Genomic DNA, 24,507 nt, shown 5'->3' with positions numbered 1-24,507 from the left:
CTACCGTTGTTCCACGAGATTGAACAGTTTTGGTTGAGGAAGAAAGAACACTATCGATGCATTAGCTTGAATCAAATAGTAGGTGAGAAGTTAGTTGACGAAGGAAATATCTAATTTGTTGATGTAGACAAAGATCCGTTAGAATTGACTCTTACTGAGCTGGATAATTGTGAAGATACGGAACTTCGAACTGGATTAAGGAATGACAGGAGTGTAATTGGAAGGAGTGCTTGACAGATACGGACTCCAACGGACATTTAGCATTTGTTCACAAAATTAGTGAAACAAAATTTGAATTAATTAGTTTCGGTAGAAGACAGAAGGATTATTGGATTTGTTTTATATATAGCTATTGCGAAATCAGAATCGAAAATTAACTTACAAAACTTAACAGGAAGCTTTGAGAATACTGTAAGATGAAAATAAAAAAATACGAAAAAGAAAAAAAATGGTTTCAGTGAAGAGCCGACAGAAGATAATTGTTTACTAGTTTTCGGGCAGTTTTCAGATCGAAAATATCTCCCTTGCTCTCTTCCTCCGTCCCTCCATCTATAATATAATAAATGTCGAAAGATTTTTTTTAAATATAATGTACGGGTTGCGAAATGAGTTAGGTAAACTATTAATCAAATATTAAGCATTCACTGTATTAAGTAGATGCATGAGGCACTGTGAAAATGACAGAATATAACAAGTTCTTTGAAATTTGTTAGGACAGTGGAATTAACTTCAAAAAGTCCAGTAAGGCGTATTGGGAATAGGGGAGGAAAGAACACAAATGAAAGTCAGAGGTTAGAATTTCATTGAAGAAGGAAGTGCATTTTGAGGTACTTGGTGGAAAGATAACCAGGGAGAAAAATATTGCAATGGATTGGGTATTTGAACGAATGTCTGTGAAAAGTAAGTAAACTGCAGTGTAAGGAAGCTTCTAAACTTGTGGCAAGCTGCTCCTAATGATTCAATATGATTATTTGTATCTATAATGTCATAACTGGAACCTCATACAATTCCGTAGTTGAACTTCCAAGTTGCCGCACTATTTCGACGTAAATCTTGTTAGATCTACAAACATTCTGTTCTAGTTCCGGCTTGTTATTGGCCCTCGGATCTATTTTATTCAAACCGTTGCTGTAACCTTTGATTTCGTGTATTGTATCTGTTCGTAGTATTTCTAACTTACTAATGGGGAAATTGTTTTTGCGTGAGCCTATTCAAAACAAGAGATTGTCCCACAGGAACGGATCCTTTGATTTGGCTATGATGACTTATCCGTTCTACTTCGTAGTAATCCGTCGTATTTTCAGGAAAAGTAATTCTCTTAGAGCCTAGGTGGCTGTAATTATAGAATTTTGACAGGGGATTTGATTCTCGAAACTACAGGCATATTCAAAGTTTCTGAACATACTCAAGGTTGTTTCTTCATATTCTTAGTGCATTTCTTACGACAGGTTACAAATAGATCCTAACAATTTCGACGTGTCCTGTCCTGTGCTTTCATCTGTGTATTAGTTGATTTACAGTATTTCCTCTCCTTATTTTTCTTTCCATTCTCGTTCTATTGTTTCCTGAAAATTCCGACTCAGTATTTGTCTTTTTTTTTTTTTAAATTTATTATTGCACCTATTTCTTATTGTCCTGAGTATTGTTTTCCTCAGACCATTACACTTTAGTATTTCACCACAACCACATTTCCAAACTATAGATGTTTTTCATATATTCTGATTACTCACTAGTCACAACTACACAAAACTACACTCCAAACAAAACATTCGGCAAATCTCTTCCTCACAGGAAAATATAAATTACTTTTGCAGTAAGCAGGTTTCCCTTCCCCAGCCTCCCGTAAGTACTATTTGAACGAAAAGACTTGATCCATATATATATATATATATATATATATATATATATATAATAAAATTTATTTACCTTTATTTTTTATCCTCCTACGACTTTGTCAGTTTCTTAATCCCTCAAGCTGGTTCCATCGCATTTCGAAAATATTAATAATAGTAGTAGTTTCGTACTTTTTTTCTTGATAACCTTCATTCGTGTTCCACTCTTGAAAACGTATTAAGAATTGTTAACAATGAGATATGGCTTTTAATAGAGGTCTATGAATATTAACAAACTAAAATGTTAACAACTAAGGTGATAAACTAGAAAGTAGAGTAGCAGTTACGCAAAACGTAAACTCCCGTGGTTAGAAGATTAGGTAGGAATAGTGTAATGCTCAGGGTCAAGTAGCTGTCATGTTGAATTAGAAACATGCAAATCTAGTTTCGTGTGCGTTCTGTTAACTTAGGATTTGAGTAGTGAGGAAATAACTTCTGACAAAATAGGAGACTATGTAATTACTGAACTTGGTTGCTGAAACTTCTTGTTGATAAAAGTTCGTACTCGCGTGGTGAGATAGGTACTGCATGAAGTTAATAGGGCGTTGAAGACACTTAGTAGTCAATATACAATTGGAGACTAATAAACCAAACTAGGTTATATTTTGCGTGCTATGGCGTGACCTCGTGTCAAAGCACGCAATGTATATATACTGTTGTCATTTGGGTATTGCGACGACTTGGCGCCTTCCTACGCCCTGTGGGACAATAACTTTTCAGCAATGCGTCAGTAAACGTTCCCACCCTTTTCCCCTGTAATATTTTGAATGTTGTACTTACTTAAAACCATGTGCTACTGAATTCATATTATACTTGGGTAAATGCATATAAATCAGGGTTATGATGGTCGTTTTGAGCTTAATAGTACCAGATAAGTCGTAAAATGTAGTAGATGGACCTATGTGGAGTCGACAGCTTATTTTGAATAGCTTAAACTTAGGGTGTACATTGGTGGCATAGGTTTGAACTCTTACCTCTTCCTTGAAGGGAGATTGCTAGTTCAATTCCAGATCGCGAAGAGCTTGGAAGAGTGTCCATAAGTCTTTATCAAGGTTCTCGAGTTTATTCTAATTTGCCAGATCCCTATACTCACCACTCAATTTATCGATACTTCTTTTTAGCCCGTATTGCGTGAGCATGGAATGATAGTAAATTTTGACTTCGAATGCAATAAACTGATGCATGTACTGTCTTCAGTCTTAGAGGTTATCGGTCATCATTTCAGATTTTGCCGAAAGTGGGACAAGATTGTCCATAGACATAACTTTGAAGTTCATTAGCATATAATTGATTGAAAAACCCTCTTCTCAAACTTAAGGGATTGTCCTCCCCAAATGACACTCCTGAAATTTGTCAAATTATCATAGACCGTTCTTTTTATAATCAGTTCCAACAGGTGTTTCCGTAGGAATAAGATAAATTGCCGATCACGCGACTTTCCGTGGTGCTTCAATCTTTTGTCTAAAAGCCGTTGTTTTGCTTTATTGTAGATGGTTAGACTCTGTTCTGAAGACTCGCGTCGGAGGGGAGTTATTTTGATCAGTACAGTAGGATAGTTATTGAGTCCCGCTAACCTTACATACTGTCACAAACATTGCCCAGTACGATTTAAAGTGCAAAATAGTGTCAATACAACCTTCAGTAGTATTGAAGGTTTGGACCTCTTAAATTACAGAAAGAAGGGGAAGTTAGCGTTGCTTATGATCCGAACAATGTGAGCGAATTTTTGAATTGTAAGACTGAAGTTCAGACATAGCTGCCTGTTTATTACAGTTGATTGAAAATTGCAATCAATTACCTGCAGGATAAGTCATCGTTTAGGATCATATACAGTAGCACTAGAAAGTACTTGTAGAAAATTGAACCGATCCATATACAATGGATACAAAGTGAAACGGAAGTAAGCTGAACTGTTGATTTGGGCTTCTATTTTAATTTTTATGTCCCTAGATTCTTTCTGTTAAAAGTTCGTAGATTTTAGACAATTTTCATAAATATACAGAAGTACTTCTTAATTTTTATCGAATCTGAAATAACTGTCAGTTTCCCACGAAAGGAGGGACTTCAAAATAGCAGTGTAAAAGTACGTAGCTTACCCGTTAAAATAATTCCTTCTAGATGCTGAGTTCATTATTTTCGTGATGTTCTGAAGAGTTTTTGGGCAAAAGTAAAGATCAATATGACTATCCGTATGTTCTCTACAGTAAATTGTGTAGTAGTCGTTCCTGCTCATTGCCTTTCAGTCGATTTGTGGGGCCTGAGGCGAAAGTAACTTACAGGACCAAGATACGAGAACATCATTGTGCGCCAAATTTAACTATATTAAGGATAGTTATACTCCATCCTACTGTTTGCTATTCGTGGTATGGAGATTAAGTAGCCTGGTGGTGTGGTCTTGTAATTCAGCTGTCTTAGAGGCGAGGTAATATGGAGAACGAGCTATACTGTGACGGTTGATCTTGGCACCGGATTTAATTTCCTTAACTGATTTCCTTTTAGCCATTGTATCCTACCGAGTGCCTCACCTCCGAACACTTAAAAAAAAAAAAAAAAAAAAAAAAAAAAAATTAAAATCCCTTAATATCAAACCTCCCTAGTGAGAAACAAAATTTGACATATTTTTGCATAAAATGGTAAATGGTCATATATCATGTGAACAGTTAAGTCAGATCAATTTTCGCGTACCCGCTAGAACAACACGGTCTAGTGATCTTTTACACTCGAGCGGCGAGGGTAAATATTGCCCAAAGGTCCCTTTTGAAACCGAATTGTCAGTACTTATAATCAGTTACCAGAAACTATAGAAGTTTCTTCAAATGAGTATACTTTCAGATCCTCTATGCTATTTTTGTGATGTCACTGTGCTGTACCATCTTAAGCTCAAATTGTTATTCAATTCTTATGTATGTTAAAATGTTTTAAGTGTAAAATGGCCTAGCGCTGTATCTGAAACCTATTATAAATAAATAGTCCTGGTCGTAGTTAGAGCCTACGTCACTAAGTCTCTACCTTCATTAACTTGGTGTTGTATAAGGGCGCAAAGGTAAAATAAAATGTACAAGATCTTAAGTCATATGGTTAATAATTTCGAAATACTTTGAACTTCAAGAATCATTGAAGAATTATTCTTGTAGTCCTCTATAGAAAGCTTTTCCTCTAGCGTAGGGCCTGGAGCGATCGCTACTGCACGGCATTGCTTCTAGTTAGTTGGAAAATACCTCTAACACAGTCAAGTTTATAAACTAAATATTTCTCAGAGCCATATAAATTTATACGTTGATACTGAAGGTCAGAACCAAAGTAAAATAATTTTGTTATAATTCAGCAGTGAATGATACATAGTTTTCGCTGTTCAAATTTGAATGAATATTAAATTATACATCAACGAACAAAACTGCATAAATGTTACTTGTCGGCATATGTTGCTGCTGCATTTCCATGAAGCTGAGTAGAGAACGTGTAGTTCATCAGGTTATATTCACGGCTTTTTTTGGTGTTCACTAGGCATTGAAACAATTGGGATTGCTGTTTAGTTGATGGCGAACGGTGATCTAGATAAGTAATCAACTTAGGGGACTTGATTACTTACGGGGTCTATAAAATTTAAAATCCGCGTAGATCTCTTATAGGAGGACGTAAAGATCTGCCTTTTCCCGTTTAATGCTTGAAGTATATACGATATACGTGCTTTCATGAAAACTGGTTATCAGGCGGAAAACTTCAGATCTTCATTCTTTTCCTTCAGAGCTTGATTCTAATGTTCATCGTAAAACGAAATTTGTACTTGATTATAATTTGAACTAAGAATAGCTTAAGTCTGGGAGCACAACATAAAGCAATGGGTCTCAACCTAGTTCCTGTCACGATCCCCATTTTGTCACATCCTCTTGCCAGCAACCTCTTTATAATTTCTGGTTTGTAATATGCTTGTGTGGGATTTTTAATATCTATTGCAGAAATCGCACGCTATCCATGTATTTCTATAATAGAATACATTTCTTGTGTATAGTGGATACGGTAACTTCCCTAAAAACGAATGGATTAAAAACAAATATGGTTACCTCATTCGTATTACAAATATCGAATCCGGTCCGTGATACTGTTTCAAAATGGAGGCCGTTTGAAAATTTTAAAACTTCGTAACTCCCTTAATATTGGTCATCTGATAAAAAGTTATTTCCAGTTTTGGTTTTAAAAAAAACTTGGGACAGTTGTTAGCTATTAAATATTTTAAATGGCTTAATGCGTCACGAAGATTGAACTGGACATTGCCGCACTAGTGAAACCACACATGCTCAATTATCTCATTAGTTTTCAATATTAATTGTATTTTAATATCAAAGCTTTCTTGCATTTGTATCATTCTGGTATTTCAATATGCAGTTTTTCATTACTTTCATATAGTACCTATCTCTTTCATTTAAATTAATTTTTAAACGACTCTGCACCTGTTGTTGAAAATGTTTAGTAGACCTATTTTTTGTTAATAGTATGTATAAAAAATATGCCTATCAGAACAAAATTCAAAATATTTTAATTTTTTTTCACGGTATTAAACTAATTTTTCTCTTCGCGATCCCCATGAAACCCTCTCGCGACCCTCCAGGTCGAGAAACCCAGCCTTAGTGTTGAGGATACGCGAAAGAAAGGTTGAATATCACTGGTCTAGTTAACTAAAGAAATGTTGTTGGGAGCCGAAGCTCTAACCACACATCACCTAAATGTGAATCATCTGGTGAATCTGAACTCTTGTGGGCTTGTGGCGCCAAAGTGTTGCTTGTATTAATGTAATTCCAAGGATTGATCTCCTATATTCCTAACATATGCAAGACAAACTGGGAGAAAAGGGAAAAAAAGATTTACTGTTGACATTTTAGCCTTAGACCGAAGCGAGTTTTCTTAGCACGTTATGGTTGCCAGATACCAAATTTGGGCAATTCGTGAAAGTGTGTTTGATATTAGCTCATCGATGAGCGTGTGTGTGTAGACAGAAGATGGAGGAATGTTGTAACAGTGATTCTGCGGGTGAAGGGGAGGGGGGGGACAAGAACGGAACTGGCGCACCTCTTTTGTATATGTGGAGAGTCCTGAATACCTGTCCCTGGAATGAATAAAAGAAAAATAACTTGGCAACAACGCAATAAATGTTTGTTGAAACAGGTCATGGTATTCGCAGAAGCACGTTGTTGCAGTGTCAGATTAAACTATGTATGTAATCACTGTGCTAGTCCACTAGTAGTATTCATATCACGAGAACTACAGCACAGAAATAAGAGTAATAGCAACTGTTGTAATTCAGCGCATTCTTTTACGTAAATAGAAGGTATTGTAAATAAAGCGCACTGCTTCCTGTTAATGCGTTGTGCAACAATCGTGGAAGGACTTACAAACTTATTTCAAGTAGGCATTTTGTACAAATAGCTATACTATGTATATAATATCTGCATTAATCTATAAACTCTGACCAGTGCCCCCAAAAAATGTAGGTTTTAGCAGGACATACGCAATTCTTTTCTCGGGAAAGTTTAAATACAGTGTTAGCGAAGAATACTAGTATAACTGTTTCAAAATATAATTTCCTGAAACATTTCTATACAATTGTTAGATGAGGAAATAGGATTTTTTTTTATACCTCTTTTCACTGTGGTCTGCGATACCGATATTTGAAAGGGTGTAACCGATAAGATGAAAGATATTGCAGCAGAGGCTTTCCAGCATTATTACGAAGAATTGAAATAACTCGTCGTTGTGAAGTTGCCCAAAGGGACTACGTTAAAGGGATAAAATTTACTTGTAAGAATAATAAGATTCGTAGTTACATGGAAACTTTTCATTACTTTTAACACACCTTGTTGATAGCAAGAAGCGGTTTAAAATTAACTCAGCGTGCTAAGAAAAATCTGTTCCGTCGTTGTCCCTGTACTAAAACTGAGTCTTGAATTTATAACACGCTGCTTCATATTGATTTACACAGAAAACACTGGAAGAGGAAAAATCACTTCCTGATAGGAATATCTCTTTAAACTGAAAATGGTATGAATAAAAGATTTTTGGCTTCAGTGATACTGAAAAATTGTGGTTTCCTTTTTAATAGATTCAATATCGCAAGAAGAACGTTAGGGTTCCCACCAACTTAGAAAACCAGGAAAAGTCTAGGAATTCAACTTCCTCGTAAAGTCTTGGAAAAGTCAGGGAATTTCATGAAGCTGAAAAAAAGTTGGAAAAGTCGGTGTTTTAGTACTAGGCTAGTCGACAAAGCGTTACCCCCCACAGCGAACGCGGCCTAAGTGGCTACACGGTAATTTTAGTTTCACCAAAGTTGTAAATCATACTATGAGCCAGTCAGGGTTTCCAGGTCTTTTCTTTTCATTTCCCGCGCGAGAAGTGGTAGACCTGGATTCGATTCTAGGCAGGAGGTTATGTGGTTAGGGTCCCACGTTGAGCTGTAGTTCACGTCTGATGTAGCCTCGCTGATATAGTCGAAAGAGACGGAGCAAGAGGCATTTTATTTTAAAGATATCCTCTGTATCGAAAACAAATATTAGACTCCAATCAATAAATTCCAACATTTACACTACTTTATACTTTACTAGCTATGCACGTGTCTTTGGAGAATGGGGTTCCGGATTCGAATCCTGTGGGAGATCATTGAAAAGTTTCAGCGCATAAAGGTAGTTTAGATTCCACCTTAAACTGTAGGTTCACATCTTGTATAGCTTCGGTGCTGAAAGGACCGCTAAATTCCAAGCCACTAAGTATAAAATTTACATCATGATATTTTTAACCAATTCTCTGGTTTAATCTTTTAATTTTTTTCCTCTCATGATTTTGGCTTCTTCTGAAATTCCTACCCTCTACCAATTTTAGCACCTTATTTTCAGTTTCAGAACAAAGTTGATAAAACACTAGCAGTTACAGTTAAAATAAATAAATAAAATAATATAAACATATCTTTCCCAGGAATATTTCTAAGCTGCATGGAAAGAAATGTCTGGAAACTGAAACATTATGTGTTTGTTTTACAAAACTAAATTTCGAAATAATTTGGCAACGTAGTTTTTCGGTCATTTCAAAGACTGGAAAGAGAATAAGATGTATTGAATTCCAATTTAAAATTATGGTCTTTGCTGTTTAAAACATTTTTCGAAATACCTAAGTACCAAACTATTATAGGTGGCATTTTCCGCCTTTCTCTTGTGCACACATCTATGGCTTAGACCATCTAAGGGCAATTGTTCCATCATCTAACATATCCACCCCATAAAATGCCGCATAGCCGGCCCTGGCCCTTTCGGGCTGTTGCGCCTTAAGGTTTGGTATATATTAGGTATATTGGAAGTTGGCACAACTGTAACAAAGTATTATTATTATTATTATTATTATTATTATTATTATTATTATTATTATTATTATTATTATTATTATTATTATTATTCATAGTGAACATACAATTTGGCTCGATGTAGCTCTACTTAACAGTATTAAATGAAATCATAAAATAACAATATTCTTACCTTCTTCATTCTGAGAATTCCGTTCCATTCCCTCCCAGTCTGGAACAAATATCGCAGCCACTTCTCTCCACATTTTTATTTTTAAGTCACGATTCATGTAGTTCGGATCTCTTAAATCATATAGGCATGGCCTATTTTGTATTTCGATTATAAAAGCCTCTGTGTTAAACACACTAACCATGACTGGATATGTACACAGGACACGTTTTCAAACACAACTGAAAATTTCTCTTTGTGATTACACTTGTGGTTATCTGTTTGGGGGTGGAGTTCGAGCTTCGGAGATAGGGGCTCAAATTAGAGTTATTTCGTTGTTTCATCTTTTACCTAAAGCCAAATATTTTGCTTATAGATTACCATGGCACCAGCTAAGTGTCAATCAAGTGTATCACGAGAAATCACCCTATTGTGTTACAGAGATTTTTTTGTGATTAGCTAATTTTTCGGAATTTCCTTCTATTTTTGTGAATTTTCTTTTGTTATACACACACATACTTTATAATAGCAGAGTTCCAATCTCTGCACAAAGCGTCTTCCAAGCAGCTGTTTCTTGTTACAATCCCCTTGCCTGGCAACACGTCTTTCCTTTCTGTCCTTCCTTTTGAAATCTTTTAAACAGCAGGCGGTCTATTGTTCCGACCTGCACCAAATACGCTCGAGCCGGCGTTTTCTTAGCGATTTTATTGCTTTCGCGTTCATGTTTAGCCGCTCAGATTTAAATACATGGTCAGCGTATTTCAAGCACACACATGAGCAATAAATACGCTTCGCGATCGCTTTCAATAGCCGCCCACTTAAAGTACGGATTTTTACTTCTCAGAACGAGTTTTTTCCTTGCCCGGTTGCTCTTTTACGTAGACTTGAAATTTGTAAGCCATAACCTGGAAAAATAAAGTAATTTGTGCTTGGTACATAAAGTGGGAACCCTGAGCTCATCTCCCCTTAGTTGTAGAAATGTGCTAAAAAGTTTGTTCTGATTAATTTATAGCAAAAACTAAATGGAGGAAAAACATGCTTTTTTAATATGAATTTAGCTTAGCAAGTTCAATCTGATCTCACCTCCACTATTACAGCCGGAAGTAATTATCTCCCCAGTTAGTTTTTATAATTTCACAATATAAAACTCCCTCTCTTCTCTCAATCGATGCTACACAAAAATTCCTAACATGGTGGTTTGTGTTGGTCTGTGATTGCTGTTAATCACGTTTTTATGTAACATTGAGCTTATGAAGAGCGGGACAAATGACTTTTAAGTCAATCATCGAAATTCAAACGTACTCAGTGATTATAGCATTTTATGGAACAAGGCAGATTCTACACAATACTATGCAAGAATATGCTTAGGAGCTTATACTAAACAGCATGGTTTGACTTAATGAAAGATTTTTCCGTATTCATCAAAGAGCTTCATCCTTGCCAGAGAAATGTTTTCTATATAAAGTACGGTAATAAATATGTAGGCTACATTATCTTCAGAGAAATGTACTTTTCAAAAGTACAGATTTCTGCATGATCAAAGAACTACCCTGATTGAATACTGGACAGTATTAAACTAGATGAAGAAAAAATACACTAAATTTGGTCCGAATATTTTACTAAAAGGTCATTCCTCACACAGTCGTCTATTTATAGCAATATAGTTGTGAATGAGAAGAAAATGATCCTATATAATTCCGAAACTACTCGCTCAAACTTCGCACACTTCATATTAGCTTACTTTTATAATAAGCAATGATGGCAGAGAACCAATGTTAAGTCATCTGGGGTACGTTAAAAAGGCTGATTACAGATAAAAAGTATTTACTTGGGCTGGAATCATTCCAGATTTTTGGTTTGGATGTTCATTAACTTTTCAACTTCTACCCCCTGGCAAGTTGTATGTTTATGGAGGGAGAGCTATCGAACGATGCGTAGCGTGCTTCTCAGCATTGGTTGCCTTTGCACGAAACCTCGTGATTGCGCAAGGGAAGCAAGCACCACTGCAATTCATGTAAACGTTTACTGATCGTGGAAACTGCTGCGTTTGTTCTGGGAATTAGATTGCTCCAAGGGTGTTTTTGATCTTCACTTGCGGAATCTTTAATATCGTGCTCTTTGGAAATCTTAATATCAGTTCCTACTTTCCAGGAAAATGTAATAATTAGAATGGTCACATTAGAGATGAAGGTTTGATTTCTTTAGACCATCGAATTTTCTAAATATAATTACAAAATTGTAGCCAGGTATACTATTAAACGAGGCATAGTGTAACCGAATCTTCATAGAACCTAGTATTCGCTGGCTAATATCTATTTGGTAATGGAATAGAGTATATTCAGAATTGTCTAGCTAGAAAGATAGAAATTTAATTTCAGTTACCTTAATGATTTTTATTGGTACATTATTCAAACTCAAAAGTGGAAGATCTCAAACCAGTAATCGAATTGACCCAGTAAAAATATTAAGATGCCAAAAACCATACGAGCACAGCGGTAGTAATTTCCAGTTCGACCACTGATTTAAATACGTCATGGATTACAGGGGCGGATCTAAGGGGGGAGGGCGATTGCCCCCCAGAAGAGGACTCTTATTTTATATATAAATAAAATCAATCCCAGAGTTTGGAACTCTTAAAAGTAGCTCTAAGTAGCAGTATTACACCCCCCCCCCCCAGAAGTCTGTCCTGGATCCGCCCCTGCATGGACAGGAGTGAAATGTTGGTAGAAAACTAATTTGTGCATTGTAGTTCTGTACAAATTACGAATTAAAAAGCATAGCTAAATAAAACACACAAGTCTTGGTTTAGACAGATTTAAACTTTTCGATACTTGCTGACAGGGAGATGGGAATTTTGAACCGGCGAAGTAGAAAGCACAAACTCTATTTGTAATTCTTGTATTTATTATTTCAGTAATGAACGCGAACATTAAATTTTAGTCAAGTACATTTTCCTTTTGGGTTAGAAATTTTAGTTACAATTTCGGGTTACTTTCTTAATTTTCAAGGGACCCTGTTATTTGCTACTGTTTTATTTGCCAAAATCGTGGATCCAGTGGACAAACTGCAAGACATGAAGTCCAGTCTAAAGTTAGAATTTTGTCTTAATTGCACATACAACAGAATAAGTTATTTGAAATTGTTAGTGAGTTTAAGGTTCGTACTTACGTCAAAAAGTTTCTGCTCAGATCGGAATATTCTTTTCAAATACAAACTAAATTGATTTAATGCTCTTTTCTTTATTGTGGAGTTACATCAGGAGCAAGTTTGATTCATACGACAGCATGCAATTAGCCAAAACTGAAAACTACTAATGCGGATCGGCACGATAATTTCGCGGACCACCGATTGCAGACCACTGATTTAGTGAATTCTGTGGCTGAGTAAAACACCTACCGATTGCTTTGCACATGTTAGTACTAACACGGTTTCTCTCTGCTGTCAGGGTCTCTGGGTTCCCCGGAAGACACAGCACGCGTGAAGTGTCTCCTTGGACACTTACTCCACACACTTAAGTTCTCCGTTCAGTTTAATTCTGACATTTAGTTCAATGGAGAAATGTTTGTGGACAGTTCTCAGATTGTTCAGACTAAACCTGAAATACTAAAATCAGAAAACTTTGTAAGCACTGGCGTCTCATGAGGGAAGCCACATCGGTAAACAAGATCTGTTACCGCTTTAAACTCAGGGAAAACACCTAATGTACTATAATATTTGTGTAAAAGTATTAAAACATCAGGAAAGTTTCCTTAGTTTGGAACGATAAACTTAATTTGCAACAGTACGACTTCCCTCAAGAGCTGCTATTGGTTGTAATCTTTCAAGCTCAGGTATAATACATACACTTGCTATACCAGAGATGAGGTCAAGAAGGAATTCAACAAGAAAAGGTCACGACTAATTAGCAGGCTTAACATTGGACTAAGAAGCTAGTCGAGTGCTTGGTTGCATTGTATGGTTCGGAGACTTGGAGATTACGGAAGATGAAGATAAAATGGACAGAAAGTAACAAAGATATTTTAATACTGGTATAAGAGGACGCATTTAGCCAGCTTCCTTTTGTAGGAATGCCAATTGGATAACACATCTTCCGAAGAAATTCCTCATAATGCTATATAAGGATAGAAGGAAAGCGAGGAGTAAGAACAAAACTGTTCGATGATTTGAAAAACAGTTGAGGTAGCTGAAGATAAATATGGGAAATTTTTTTTTAGGATTGAACCTAAGAAAAGGAGGGGGAAGACTTCATTCCCAGGACCTGTCGACAGGCAGAATACATTAATAATAATAATAATAATAATAATAATAATAATAATAATAATAATAATAATAATAATAATAATAATAATAATTAATAATAATAATAATGTTTTCGAGTTTAACAGATAATCCAGCTTTTGTATAATAGCGAGATCATAGACAGGACTGTTGAAGTAGGTCTTGCTCACTACTTGATTTTTGATTTTTTCAATAGCAAAAAGTAGGTATTTTAATGAGGCTCCGAGAAAACCGAATGTTTCGCTTCAACAAATTAACTTCTTGTAGGTACTAATATGTTTGACTTTATTTCTGGCACTATATACAGGGTATAACTCAATGTAACAAACTTCGGGAGGTGATTTTCTTCCACCGAGATAAGCAAAGAAAAGGTCCTGTGAACATATAGCATATTAAGTGTTCCTACGCTTTCGGCCCTCGCTAAGTTCGAAGCGGTAGATATCGACGTGCAGACACACACGTTCGTCGGGCACATGACAATGATCAAAGGGCCCGACATGGCAGCAATGCATGCATAATACCGGATCATCGATTGGCGAACCCATTCAAAAGATACCTGGGTGATGGCGAACCGTTGCACAGGTGTTCTACGCATACACCACGCATTTGTGTTCTCACAAATAATAATTCAATGGATTCAGGTCCGGATATCGGACAGGCCAATGTACGGGACCGCCGCCCCTGATCCAACGTCTTGGGAACTTGTTCATCCAACGGTGGACATTTCCACTGAAGTGCACGGGAGCCTCAACATGCATTCACATGTTGCGTCAAATAGCTAGGGGGTACACTTTCCAGTAATTCGGACAGTATATCTTGCAGAAAGGTCAAATGCTGGGCTCTATTTTAGCCCTCTGGGTAACAGGTATGGGCCGATCAGTTCATGAACAATACGACGCCATGCATTATCTAAATTGGTGTTGGAGTGACAACTGTACCATGGGGATATGAATCTACACACGTGTTTCGACTGTTAGATACCATCTCTTCCAAATGTGGTGTCGTCAGTGAACAGTACTGATTCCTGAAACCGCATGATGGTAGTAGTCTGAACCACTGACAGAATACTTCACGCAGTAGGAAATTTGCTTGTCAGTCATTGTACTCTTTGCAGGGGGTGTGAATGAGAAACTTTCATGTAACTCACCCCATGCATTTCATAGCTAACTTCTCTCGTACTCGTAATATACAAGACGCTCATTTTACACAACACGTTCGTCCATAACAGATGTTCATACACGATGAGGTCGACCAGCATCCACATAGACAGTCCTTCGAACTTACTGTTCCTACGCTTTCGGCAATACGTCAAATGTTGTAGGTTCATAAGACCTTTTTTGCGTATCTCGGTGTCAGGAATCACCTGACGTTTGTGACTAATTTGTAACCCTGTATATACTAATTGCTGAATTAGATGGAAATTTTGTCACTTCAAAAGTTTTCTTTATAGACTTTATTTAAAACTCAACACAACCCGCGCATGATTTTCATTTGAATGTAATGCCTCACGTATTTTTCATATCTATACCTTGCTAGTTCTGGTAATGTATATGTTCTGTACTTGCTATTTTTTACCCTTAATTCTATCTACTTTTATACAAAATAGTTTCCTCGACCTTCGTAGGTAGGTGTGTGTGTGTGTGTGTGTGTGTGTGTGTGTGTGTCTGTCACTGTCGGTGACTTCTGGTTTGAGGGGTCCCTGCAGTAGCGTACGCAGGAATTTATTTCAGGAGTAATCCAAATATCAGGAGGTAATTTCTCCAGTATCAGGAGGAATCCAAACTCGATGAGGGTATTTTATATTAGCATTCCTAAAATTACACTTAATATTAGGCTAAATTTACACAAGTCGAAATTTCGGGAGGTCCGGACCCCAAGGACCCACTCCCTGCGTACGTCCCTGGTCCTATCTCCCGGCCACACAAATTTATGGTGGACAAAGGCCAACTTAGTGTTCGTAAGTTTTCGCCGATTTTTGTTTCCTCCTCATTCTCATTCAGGTTTTTCATAATCATTTGCATTGCCAGTCTACTGTTAGCCTAAAGGGCATACTCGTATAACACAAAACTAGAAACTTCATTTTATTTCAGAGCTCAGTTTTCGAAAACCTCAACGTAACGTCTGTTCTTTCTTGAGAGACTGCGATTAACTTTCTCATCCTAATCTATACAGGAGTAGGTAAGACGATAAGATTTTCTACTGAATACTAATTATTTCTTTTAATTCTGCATGCATCGCAGATGTGTAAAATGTGAAAGCTATTAGGCTTCTGTTGGAATGGTCTTAAAGAATTTCCCTAATATAATGTTTCCCAATAATCCAGTATTGTCAGTGAAGTTTGTTTATAGTTGGTTCAAGTGGCATTTATTAAGTGCAGCCTGATACTGGAGAAAGCGCTCTTCGAAGCCATAATGTGAACTTTAGCAAGAACAAAAGCATCCCTGCATACGGAGATTGTAAGCTAAAAATAAAAGCGCTCTTGGGAACAGCTGTAGCACCAAGGAAATTTTTATTCCTTAAAAATTCTTGTACTACGCTCGTAATTTTACTTTACTGTTATCGTACGAGAAGCACATGTGGACTTCTCAAGCAATTTACCCTTGGAGGACCTCTTCACGTACTAAGCGAGCAAATCTTAAGTCTCTTGATAACTGCATTGGCAAATGTTCAAAACAGCAGATGTTACAGCCATGTAACAAAAAATTTTTCCTCTGCGGGAGTCGTGAGAGATCTGTCGTGTAGAGTTAATATTATAGATAGAAATGAGCGTATTGCGAAAACATTTGTGGTATAAGCAATTTGTGCTAAGAGAATAACACACAGTACTGTTAAAGATGTTTTTATTTTCAGCAAACTTCATATCCTCAAAAACTAACTTTCAGCTTTATCAAGACCAGCCTTCCGCTAGTCAATTATAATAGTACCAATAAACATAATTGGCTTTTTGTTTCTGATCTAATGGATCTCTACTAATTTCGCATAAAGTAACTAATAAGAACTAAAAAATTGCAATTCCTTTGCTTCTTTGTAATCGTAATGTTTAGATTGCGATAAATAAAATTTATGACTCTGGCTAAGCATATAGTGTTCCCAAGAAAAACGACAATTTGACTGTACTTATTAGCATTCACACTTAACTGTCTTCTAGCATTCTCCCCCCCCCAAAAAAAAAATACACACAGAAAGAAGTGAAAGCACTATTTTAGCTCTTAAACGTTTAGCAGTGGTAAGATGTGGAATCCTGGAGGATTGAAGGAATTCCCTTACCTTTTTCACATACTATTGCCAGAATTTTGCAAATTACAATAACTCATGTGTAATTAACATGTATTTAATTTGTAACAAACTAGTATGGGAAGCAAGAAACAGAAAACAAGTAGTTAATTGCGATCTGGCTGCTTTGTTAAAAATATAGTGTGGTAGTTTACTACCTCGCTTTTCTCTTGTTTTTTAAGCAATGTTTTGTCAACTGGTTTACACTCTGTCCCTCACCTGTATCCACTGCAACTGGTTTCGCACCGTTGATAAGTAACATGGGCGCCGTCCCCTCCCCTTCCTGATTCACGAAAATGTATACATAATATAGCAAACCACGTATATTAAATACTAGAAATACCAGACGCACTATAGCAATCATGGAGATGACCCCATTGAAAATTTACTTCGGGCTCCCCTGATAAGTAATGGTAATAACTTGTTAGTTGCATAACATTGTGCAAATCAGTTGAAGTATAAATATAAATTTACGTAGGTCCTATGTATTTTAATTTTAAAAATGAAGATAGTTTGTACTGATTAAGGGTATTTCGTATTGAATTAAAACTAGTTCCATATATATATATATATAAATAGTATAGTAAATGCTTGAGTTTCTTCGTTCATACAATTATGATGTAAGCGGAAGCTTGCGAGAGGAAATTGCTTACATTTTATAAAACCAAGCTATTTTTAATCTACTTGTCAATGCAGGAATCAGAAGTTTAAAATGCCCGTTGCTGTAGGTTACGAGTGATTGTTCTCTTGGCATTGTCATTTTGTTACCATCTGTGGAAGTGGATGTTTTACGACCAGTTTCCTGTCCTCAACGTGTACAACAAAACATTACAATGCAGAAGGTGATTGTGGTGGCGCCACAAGCATAACTTTGCCTACTATACATTAGTCTTAACGAATTAAATCCGTAGTAGAAAAGTACAGGTACCTAACGAATTTCGTATAGCTTACAGCACGGATACTATTTTCCGATTTATTGGATTTGCCGAGAAAAATAAAAGCGGAGAAGTGGTCAAAAATGATCCTTTAATTTTACGTCCCACGCATATGCCCTGTAGACTAAGAATATGGGTGACTGAAGATCAAGTGAACAAATATGAAAGTTTGACTGCCAATATGGGAAGAAAGGGGGCGAACTTATGGATACGTTGTCTAGCACTTTTCCTCGCTCCAGAGCTGAGTGACCTACCAATGAGTAATCTTGCTCCCCGAGAAATGTTCCTTGTGGTCATTCCGAACTCTTAATCCGCACTAAAATCGGGTTTCAGTATCGAAAAAATAAATACTGAATACAAAGTACTTCACGTGGTGTACTCGTGACATTGCTGCTTGCTTTATGTAAGCCAGTTGACCTGATCTTCTTTCAAGAGTTGAATCTGTAGCGAAATACACCGCATACATAGGGACCTCGGTTCGTTTCATTAAGACTCCATGAAATACATGCTAGTAAACTTTTATTTTTAACTTTTTTTTTTTTTTTCAAAAGGAAATTTTCAACAACAACTATTAATATGAATATCTTTGAATATAACAAATAACGTAAAGCCAACCAATAAACAAATAATATAAATCGTTTAAAGCATAATATTTCTGGCTCTAAAGGAGCATACTTTGACAGCTCTATATAACTGGTTTTTAAAGGAGCAAAAATCTTTACGAAACTTTAACACACAAAAAGAATGAAGATTGCAGTAATTGCACAAGTTGATTAAATGATTTTCAGTACGTACCAAACGGAATCTAATTAACAAACACGAAGAAATATAAATGAGCACTCCAAAATAGAAAGATATACCGAAAGTCATTCACTACTACGTCGTAACAATTTCTAGATAAGTAGCCAAAATACCATTACTAATTTCTAAATTTAATTTCAATATTACTAATATCCACTGATCTCAGGAGAAAAAGAAAAGGTTTGAATTTAGAAAACATTTGCCTAATTAAATAGCCTCTCAAGACAGTGAATATAGAAAACTTAAATGTTACTTATACTTATTCTATTCAACTCATTTTTGACGTTATCAAATGGAACAGAAGGAATTCACAACATTCCTCTACCTCACCTGTCCAGAGAACTAAAGATAACACGTTCAGTTGAACAGGTTTTTTATTCGGCCACTAGATGTCAGGTCAAACGGTGACATCGCAGTCAAGGCTTAGACTCAGCTCACCCTAGCGTTAAAAACGCGAATCACTTAATCAAAGCGAGCATTTACCGTCACATAGATGGATTACAAGATCTTTCCAAAAACATTTACATTTTTTTTTTTCTCAAACGAAAATTCACACTACATAATAAAGTGCCTCCCGCATTTAAATTTTTTTTTATAAAGATTTTCCAGATAGTGAATTTGAGTTGCAATTTGTAAAGTTCATATTTCCAATGTCACTCGATAAGAAAAGAATAGATCTCTTACTTGTTGTTTCCCAGGCCTGGATTACTTTTATATACATACATATCCTTCTTAGTCGAGACATGGCACTGCACTCAATGACAGGATCTTTAAGGTTGATCTCTGGAATTGCTCCTTGCACCAGTTGGATGACAACATTGACAACAGGACTGACAACATGACAAGCATCGTGGACAATACAGAACTCGATCACAATACATTCCTGCAGGATACAAACACAACGAACAGTATTCTTACAAAAATAAACATAAACATAAATTTATACACTATTTACATAGGTCCTCTTAGTAGACTGAATTAACTCCTTTAATTTTTAACCTTGATTTTCATTTACTGTATCATCTGAAGTTCGGGGAGGGTAATACTTTTTTATATACATTACATGTCTTTTTAGTTTCTTAGTGGGATCTTCAACAGATTCTAACCATACTGTATTCTTTGTCGGATAATTCAAAATACGGAATGGGCCAGAATATTGCAATGCAAATTTTGGATTAAACTTTTTATCCAAAGAGGCCTTCATAATCCTTTTTACAAGAACCAGTTCCCCTACTTGAAGAGTACAAGGAACTCTCTTTTTGTTATAAAGCTTTTCTTTTCGGAGCCACGCCTTTTCTATATTAGCCATGATCGTTTTGCTAATCTCTTCTTTATTTGTAGAGGATTCTACTATTCCTAAGTCTAAAAGCCAAATTACATCCATTGGGTTGAACATTTTACGCCCTAAGAAAATTTCAGAAGGTGTCTTCTTCGTTTCTGAATTTATACTGACGTTCATGGTGTATTGAACTTGCCTAATGAAATCAACCCATTTTGTTTGATTTTGATGAATGTAAGACCTTAATATTAGACGAATTACCTTATTCTGTCTTTCAACTAAATTAGAGCTAGGAGAGTAGCTAGATGTAGTAACATTCTGAATCCCCCTACTAAAAAGAAAGTTCTTAAAGGTCGTAGACATAAAATATGATCCCTGATCATGAACCAGCTTATTACATAACCCATAAAACATAAAGATCTTTTCTAATTTGTCACATATGAGACGTGAACTTAAGGTTCTCAAAGGTTCCATTACAACAAATCTACTAGCAGCATCTACCAGAACTAGGATATATTTAAAACCCTTACTGCTAGGCAAAGGCCCTAAGGTATCTAAATAATAGGTGTGACATGGATAAATTACTTTCCTAGAATAATATTCCCCGTATTTAAGAGTGTTCCTATCATTCGATTTTTGACAGACAATACATTGGCGTATATAGTTCCTAATTTCATCAAACATATTTTTCCAAGTAAATTTAGATGCTATCTTAGCTATCGTGCGGGAAATCCCACTGTGACCACCCCCTACAACTTCATCATGATGATATTTTATAACGGTATTTACCATTGATTTTGGTACTACTGCTCTTAGACCACCATTCACTCTACCATTGGTTTTCTTTAACAAAATATTATTTCTAACACTATAATTTCTTACATTTTCACCATTTTCAATTTTATCTATAATTTCTTTCAACTCCGTATCTTCGCGTTGATATTTATGCAAAGGTTCATTTAATAAAGGCTCCTCCCACAAATTAAAATACGATACATGTACCTCTTTGCCTTCAAACTCATCAATTTCTACAATTTCCTCAGATGGAGGAGTAAACTCCGTATATTGATAAATACGGCTTAAATAATCTGCAAGATGATTACGGCGTGAGCGCAGATAAACTACATCAAACTTATACTTACTGATACGCTCGATCAGATACCCATATTTGCGCTGACGCTTGTGGTTACGTAATATCCAAGTTAGGCTGGAATTATCTGAGAAAACAGTAAATTTTTTAAACAGATACATATCAAATTTCGAAAGTGCTAAACAAAGAGCACGAGCCTCCAATTCGAATATATTCTTTGACCATTCACTCTCTGGTATCGCCTTAGACCAAAAATATACGGGTCGAAGTTTACCTGTATCATCATACTGTGATAAAATAGCACTATAATTTTTACAACTACTATCACAGTGTATAACAAATGGCTCTCTAAAGTCTGGTATTTTCAGGACAACATGATCTACTATTGCCTCTTTAATTTTATTTAACAAATCATCTTCCTCCTTTCCCCACCGAAAAGGGACCTTTTCAGATTTCAACTTGTACAAAGGTGCTAAATATTCTGAATAACCTGGTAAAAATTTTAAATAATATGATACAAAACCTATCAATCTTGCTAATGCTCTCCTATTACGAGGCTTAGGTAAATTCTTTATAATTTCAACTCTATCTGGATCGATTTTCATATTTCCATCTTCAAACTCATATCCTAAATATTTTATTTTTCTTTTAAACAAAAAGGTTTTTCTAGGAGAGATGGTTATTCCCCATTCTTTTAATCGAGCAAACACCTTTTCTAAAATTTCCTTATGTGTTTCTACATCATTGGTGTGTATACAAATGTCGTCAACAAACAGATCTAAATGTTCACCAATTAAGTCTTTAAATATTTTATTTAAAACTCTAGTTAATGCAAATCCGGAATGACAGAAACCCATTGGCATAGTTTTGAAAGCTAAGAGTCTAGTTGGGGTAGCAAATACAGTGTATTTTTGAGATTCTTTTGCTAATTTTAACTGAAAATAGCTAAGCTTTAGATCTAATTTTGAATAAATTTTATGACCTCCTATATTTGCTATAGACGCTTCAACATTGGGAGTTGGATACCCTGAAGCTACCACCTTCCTATTAATATTAGAGTAGTTGACTACAAGCCGCTTAGACTTATCATTATTGACAACTAAGAAGCAAGGTGACACATAAGGTGAACTATCTACTTCTTCAACCACATTTCTAGCTATTAGATCGTCTACGAATTTCTCGAGTTCATTCAATTTATGTTTGGCTAGCGGATATGGTTGAGTCACCGAAGGACTCTTATCTTCAAGCTGAATTTCTACTTCATACTCTTTAATTGTACCGAGTTTATCAGTCACAACATCAGGATATCTAGAAATAAGATCTTTAACATAGCTTGCAAGATCAGGTGAATACAAATTTGTTAACACATCAACTGTACCTTTTTCTTCGTCCTCCTTGTGATCCGGTGAAGAATGATCTGGTTGGAAACTCCTTTCAGCTTGGCAAGATGTTGAGGGAACCCCCTGCTGTCCTACACCACTGGGACCAGCTTCAGCATACAAGGCAGCCGACGATCTGGGATCAGCTCCTTTTCCTCCCACATCAGCATTCCCATAACTCACGACAGACTCTCTTCCCCGACGACAAACATGTTGAGATTCAGGATTGTGTCTCCCATTCAGACCACTGCCGGTTGAGCAAGGTGACAAGGGTCGTTCCTGGGCAACCCTGAAATTAGAAACTGGAGCACAGAAGTTGTTCTCACATGGTCTCTCGGAGTTAGAAGCTAACCTTACAGTAAGATTTTCTCGAGGAAAATGCACTAAGTTTTTGGCGTAGTCCACATAAACTTGGTGTTCGTGTAAGAAAGGTGTACCGAGCAAAAGGTTAAGTTCAGTTTCCTCAACTACTGCGAACCAATCCACGAATTTCTTACGTTTTATGAAAAATATAACTTGCACTAATTCCTTACTTGTTTTAGTTCCAGGTATACCCGAAATCGAAATGTTCACTGATTTAGTTTTTGGTCTACATTTTTCCTTAAGTTTATTTAAAAATGCTCTACCGATTAAATTTATAGATGAGCCACTATCAATCACACAAAAGACATTTTCGTGACAAACTGACACTACTATTTTTGCCACATTTTGTTGAGAAGTTAAGTTTTCAGTTGGCAAAGTTCCACACGCATTATTTTCACACCTTTCTAATTGTTTAAAATTATAATTGCATGTAACTGAACGATGAGTAGGTTTTCCACAAGCATTACACCCACCATATATCTTAGCATTAGAAAACGCAGGCTTTTTACTAAAGAATTTAGGTTGCGGGCGAGAAAAAGTATTACTCCCACAAGAAATACGCACTGGTTAGTTAGATGAAACGGTACGAAAATCCTTGGTATATCTTAAGTTTGAATCGTATGACCTAGCAAAATCTAACAAAAGTTGCTTACTAGTTGGAATTTGCGTTAAAACAAGTACATTTCTTACTTCAGGCGTTACTAAATTGCACACGAGTGTACAAAATTCTTCCTCACACATGGGAATACACAAAATGTTCAAAACACAGATCTTTTCTTGAACGAAATCATAAAATGGTTCGGAAGTTCTCATTATACGGTATAAATGTTCCTGGGTGAATTTCATACGTGCTATAGTAGACACAAATAACTGAAGTAACCTTTCAGATATATGGCGCCATTCTAAGGTTCCATTCAACAGTACTTGCATCTCCCTATACGCATCACCATTTAGTTTACCCAAAACCGAAACCAAAATCACTTCATTCGGTGCAATTCCACGTGATATCAAAAGTTCCACCTTCAATAAGAACTGACAGAAGGCCAAACTATCACTTCCGTCTACGTACGGAATATCATGAAGTTGATTTTGCACAGATTTATACACAGTTTCTGATAAATACTTGTCAAACTTAAAACCGTATCCCAAAGGTTGGTTTAATTTAGGCTGTGAACTTATGGGTCCACATTGTAAAGGTCTACCCATCATGTTACTTTGACTTTGTTCACTAATAGGTTCATTTCCAAAATTACTCCTATAAAATGTCTTAACATAGGTGGTTCGATCACTTTCGTCCGTAAAAGATTGAAAATTTTGCATATGGTTCTTACCGTACATCAAACTTGTGCTAGGTGGTTCTCGATGTCCACTTACATTTTCATTAAATTTAACATATCCCAGAGGTTCCATGGTTACATTTTCACTATGTCTATGACAAGAGCCTTTATTTCCACAAACGTGAGCATTATTTGGGTTCCCTATATGCGAAATTACACTCTCACTCATTGTAACATCGCCTAAAGTGTGGCCACTCCATACTAAATCAGTACCAAAAGAGGTATTACTATCTCTATCTGTATCACAAAAATTGCCAAATTGATCCATAAGGGATTAGAATTTTGAAGGTTAAATACTTCCAAAGGGGTTTTTTACTTTTACTAAATTTTGAGAGCAAAAATACACGCCTACTAATTTTCCTCTTACAAAGGCATTTATATTCTACATTC

At 36.1% G+C, this 24,507-nt stretch overlaps 2 protein-coding genes across 4 annotated transcripts in view; one reads left to right on the top strand and one right to left on the bottom strand.

The window, feature by feature from the left end:
- LOC145686037 (uncharacterized) overlaps nucleotides 1-24,507 on the top strand; it is a 136,205-nt gene that overhangs the window by 52,458 nt on the left and 59,240 nt on the right. The gene's annotated exons all lie outside the window — the stretch shown is intronic.
- LOC145684549 (uncharacterized) lies at nucleotides 17,423-24,385 on the bottom strand. Its single transcript, XM_081756944.1, has 3 exons — nucleotides 23,629-24,385; nucleotides 22,417-23,343; nucleotides 17,423-19,552 (listed from the first exon to the last, which is right to left on the bottom strand). The coding sequence occupies exons 1-3, from the start codon at nucleotides 24,383-24,385 to the stop codon at nucleotides 19,440-19,442; spliced, it is 1,797 nt and encodes a 598-aa protein (XP_081613070.1). The 3' UTR covers nucleotides 17,423-19,439.

Source organism: Thermobia domestica, chromosome 5 (assembly GCF_964235325.1).
Source record: "Thermobia domestica chromosome 5, izTheDome1.hap1.1, whole genome shotgun sequence".
Taxonomy (NCBI): Eukaryota; Metazoa; Arthropoda; class Insecta; order Zygentoma; family Lepismatidae; genus Thermobia; species Thermobia domestica.
The sequence above is the reverse complement of the archived record's forward strand: the minus strand, read 5'-3'. Positions and strand labels throughout refer to the sequence as shown.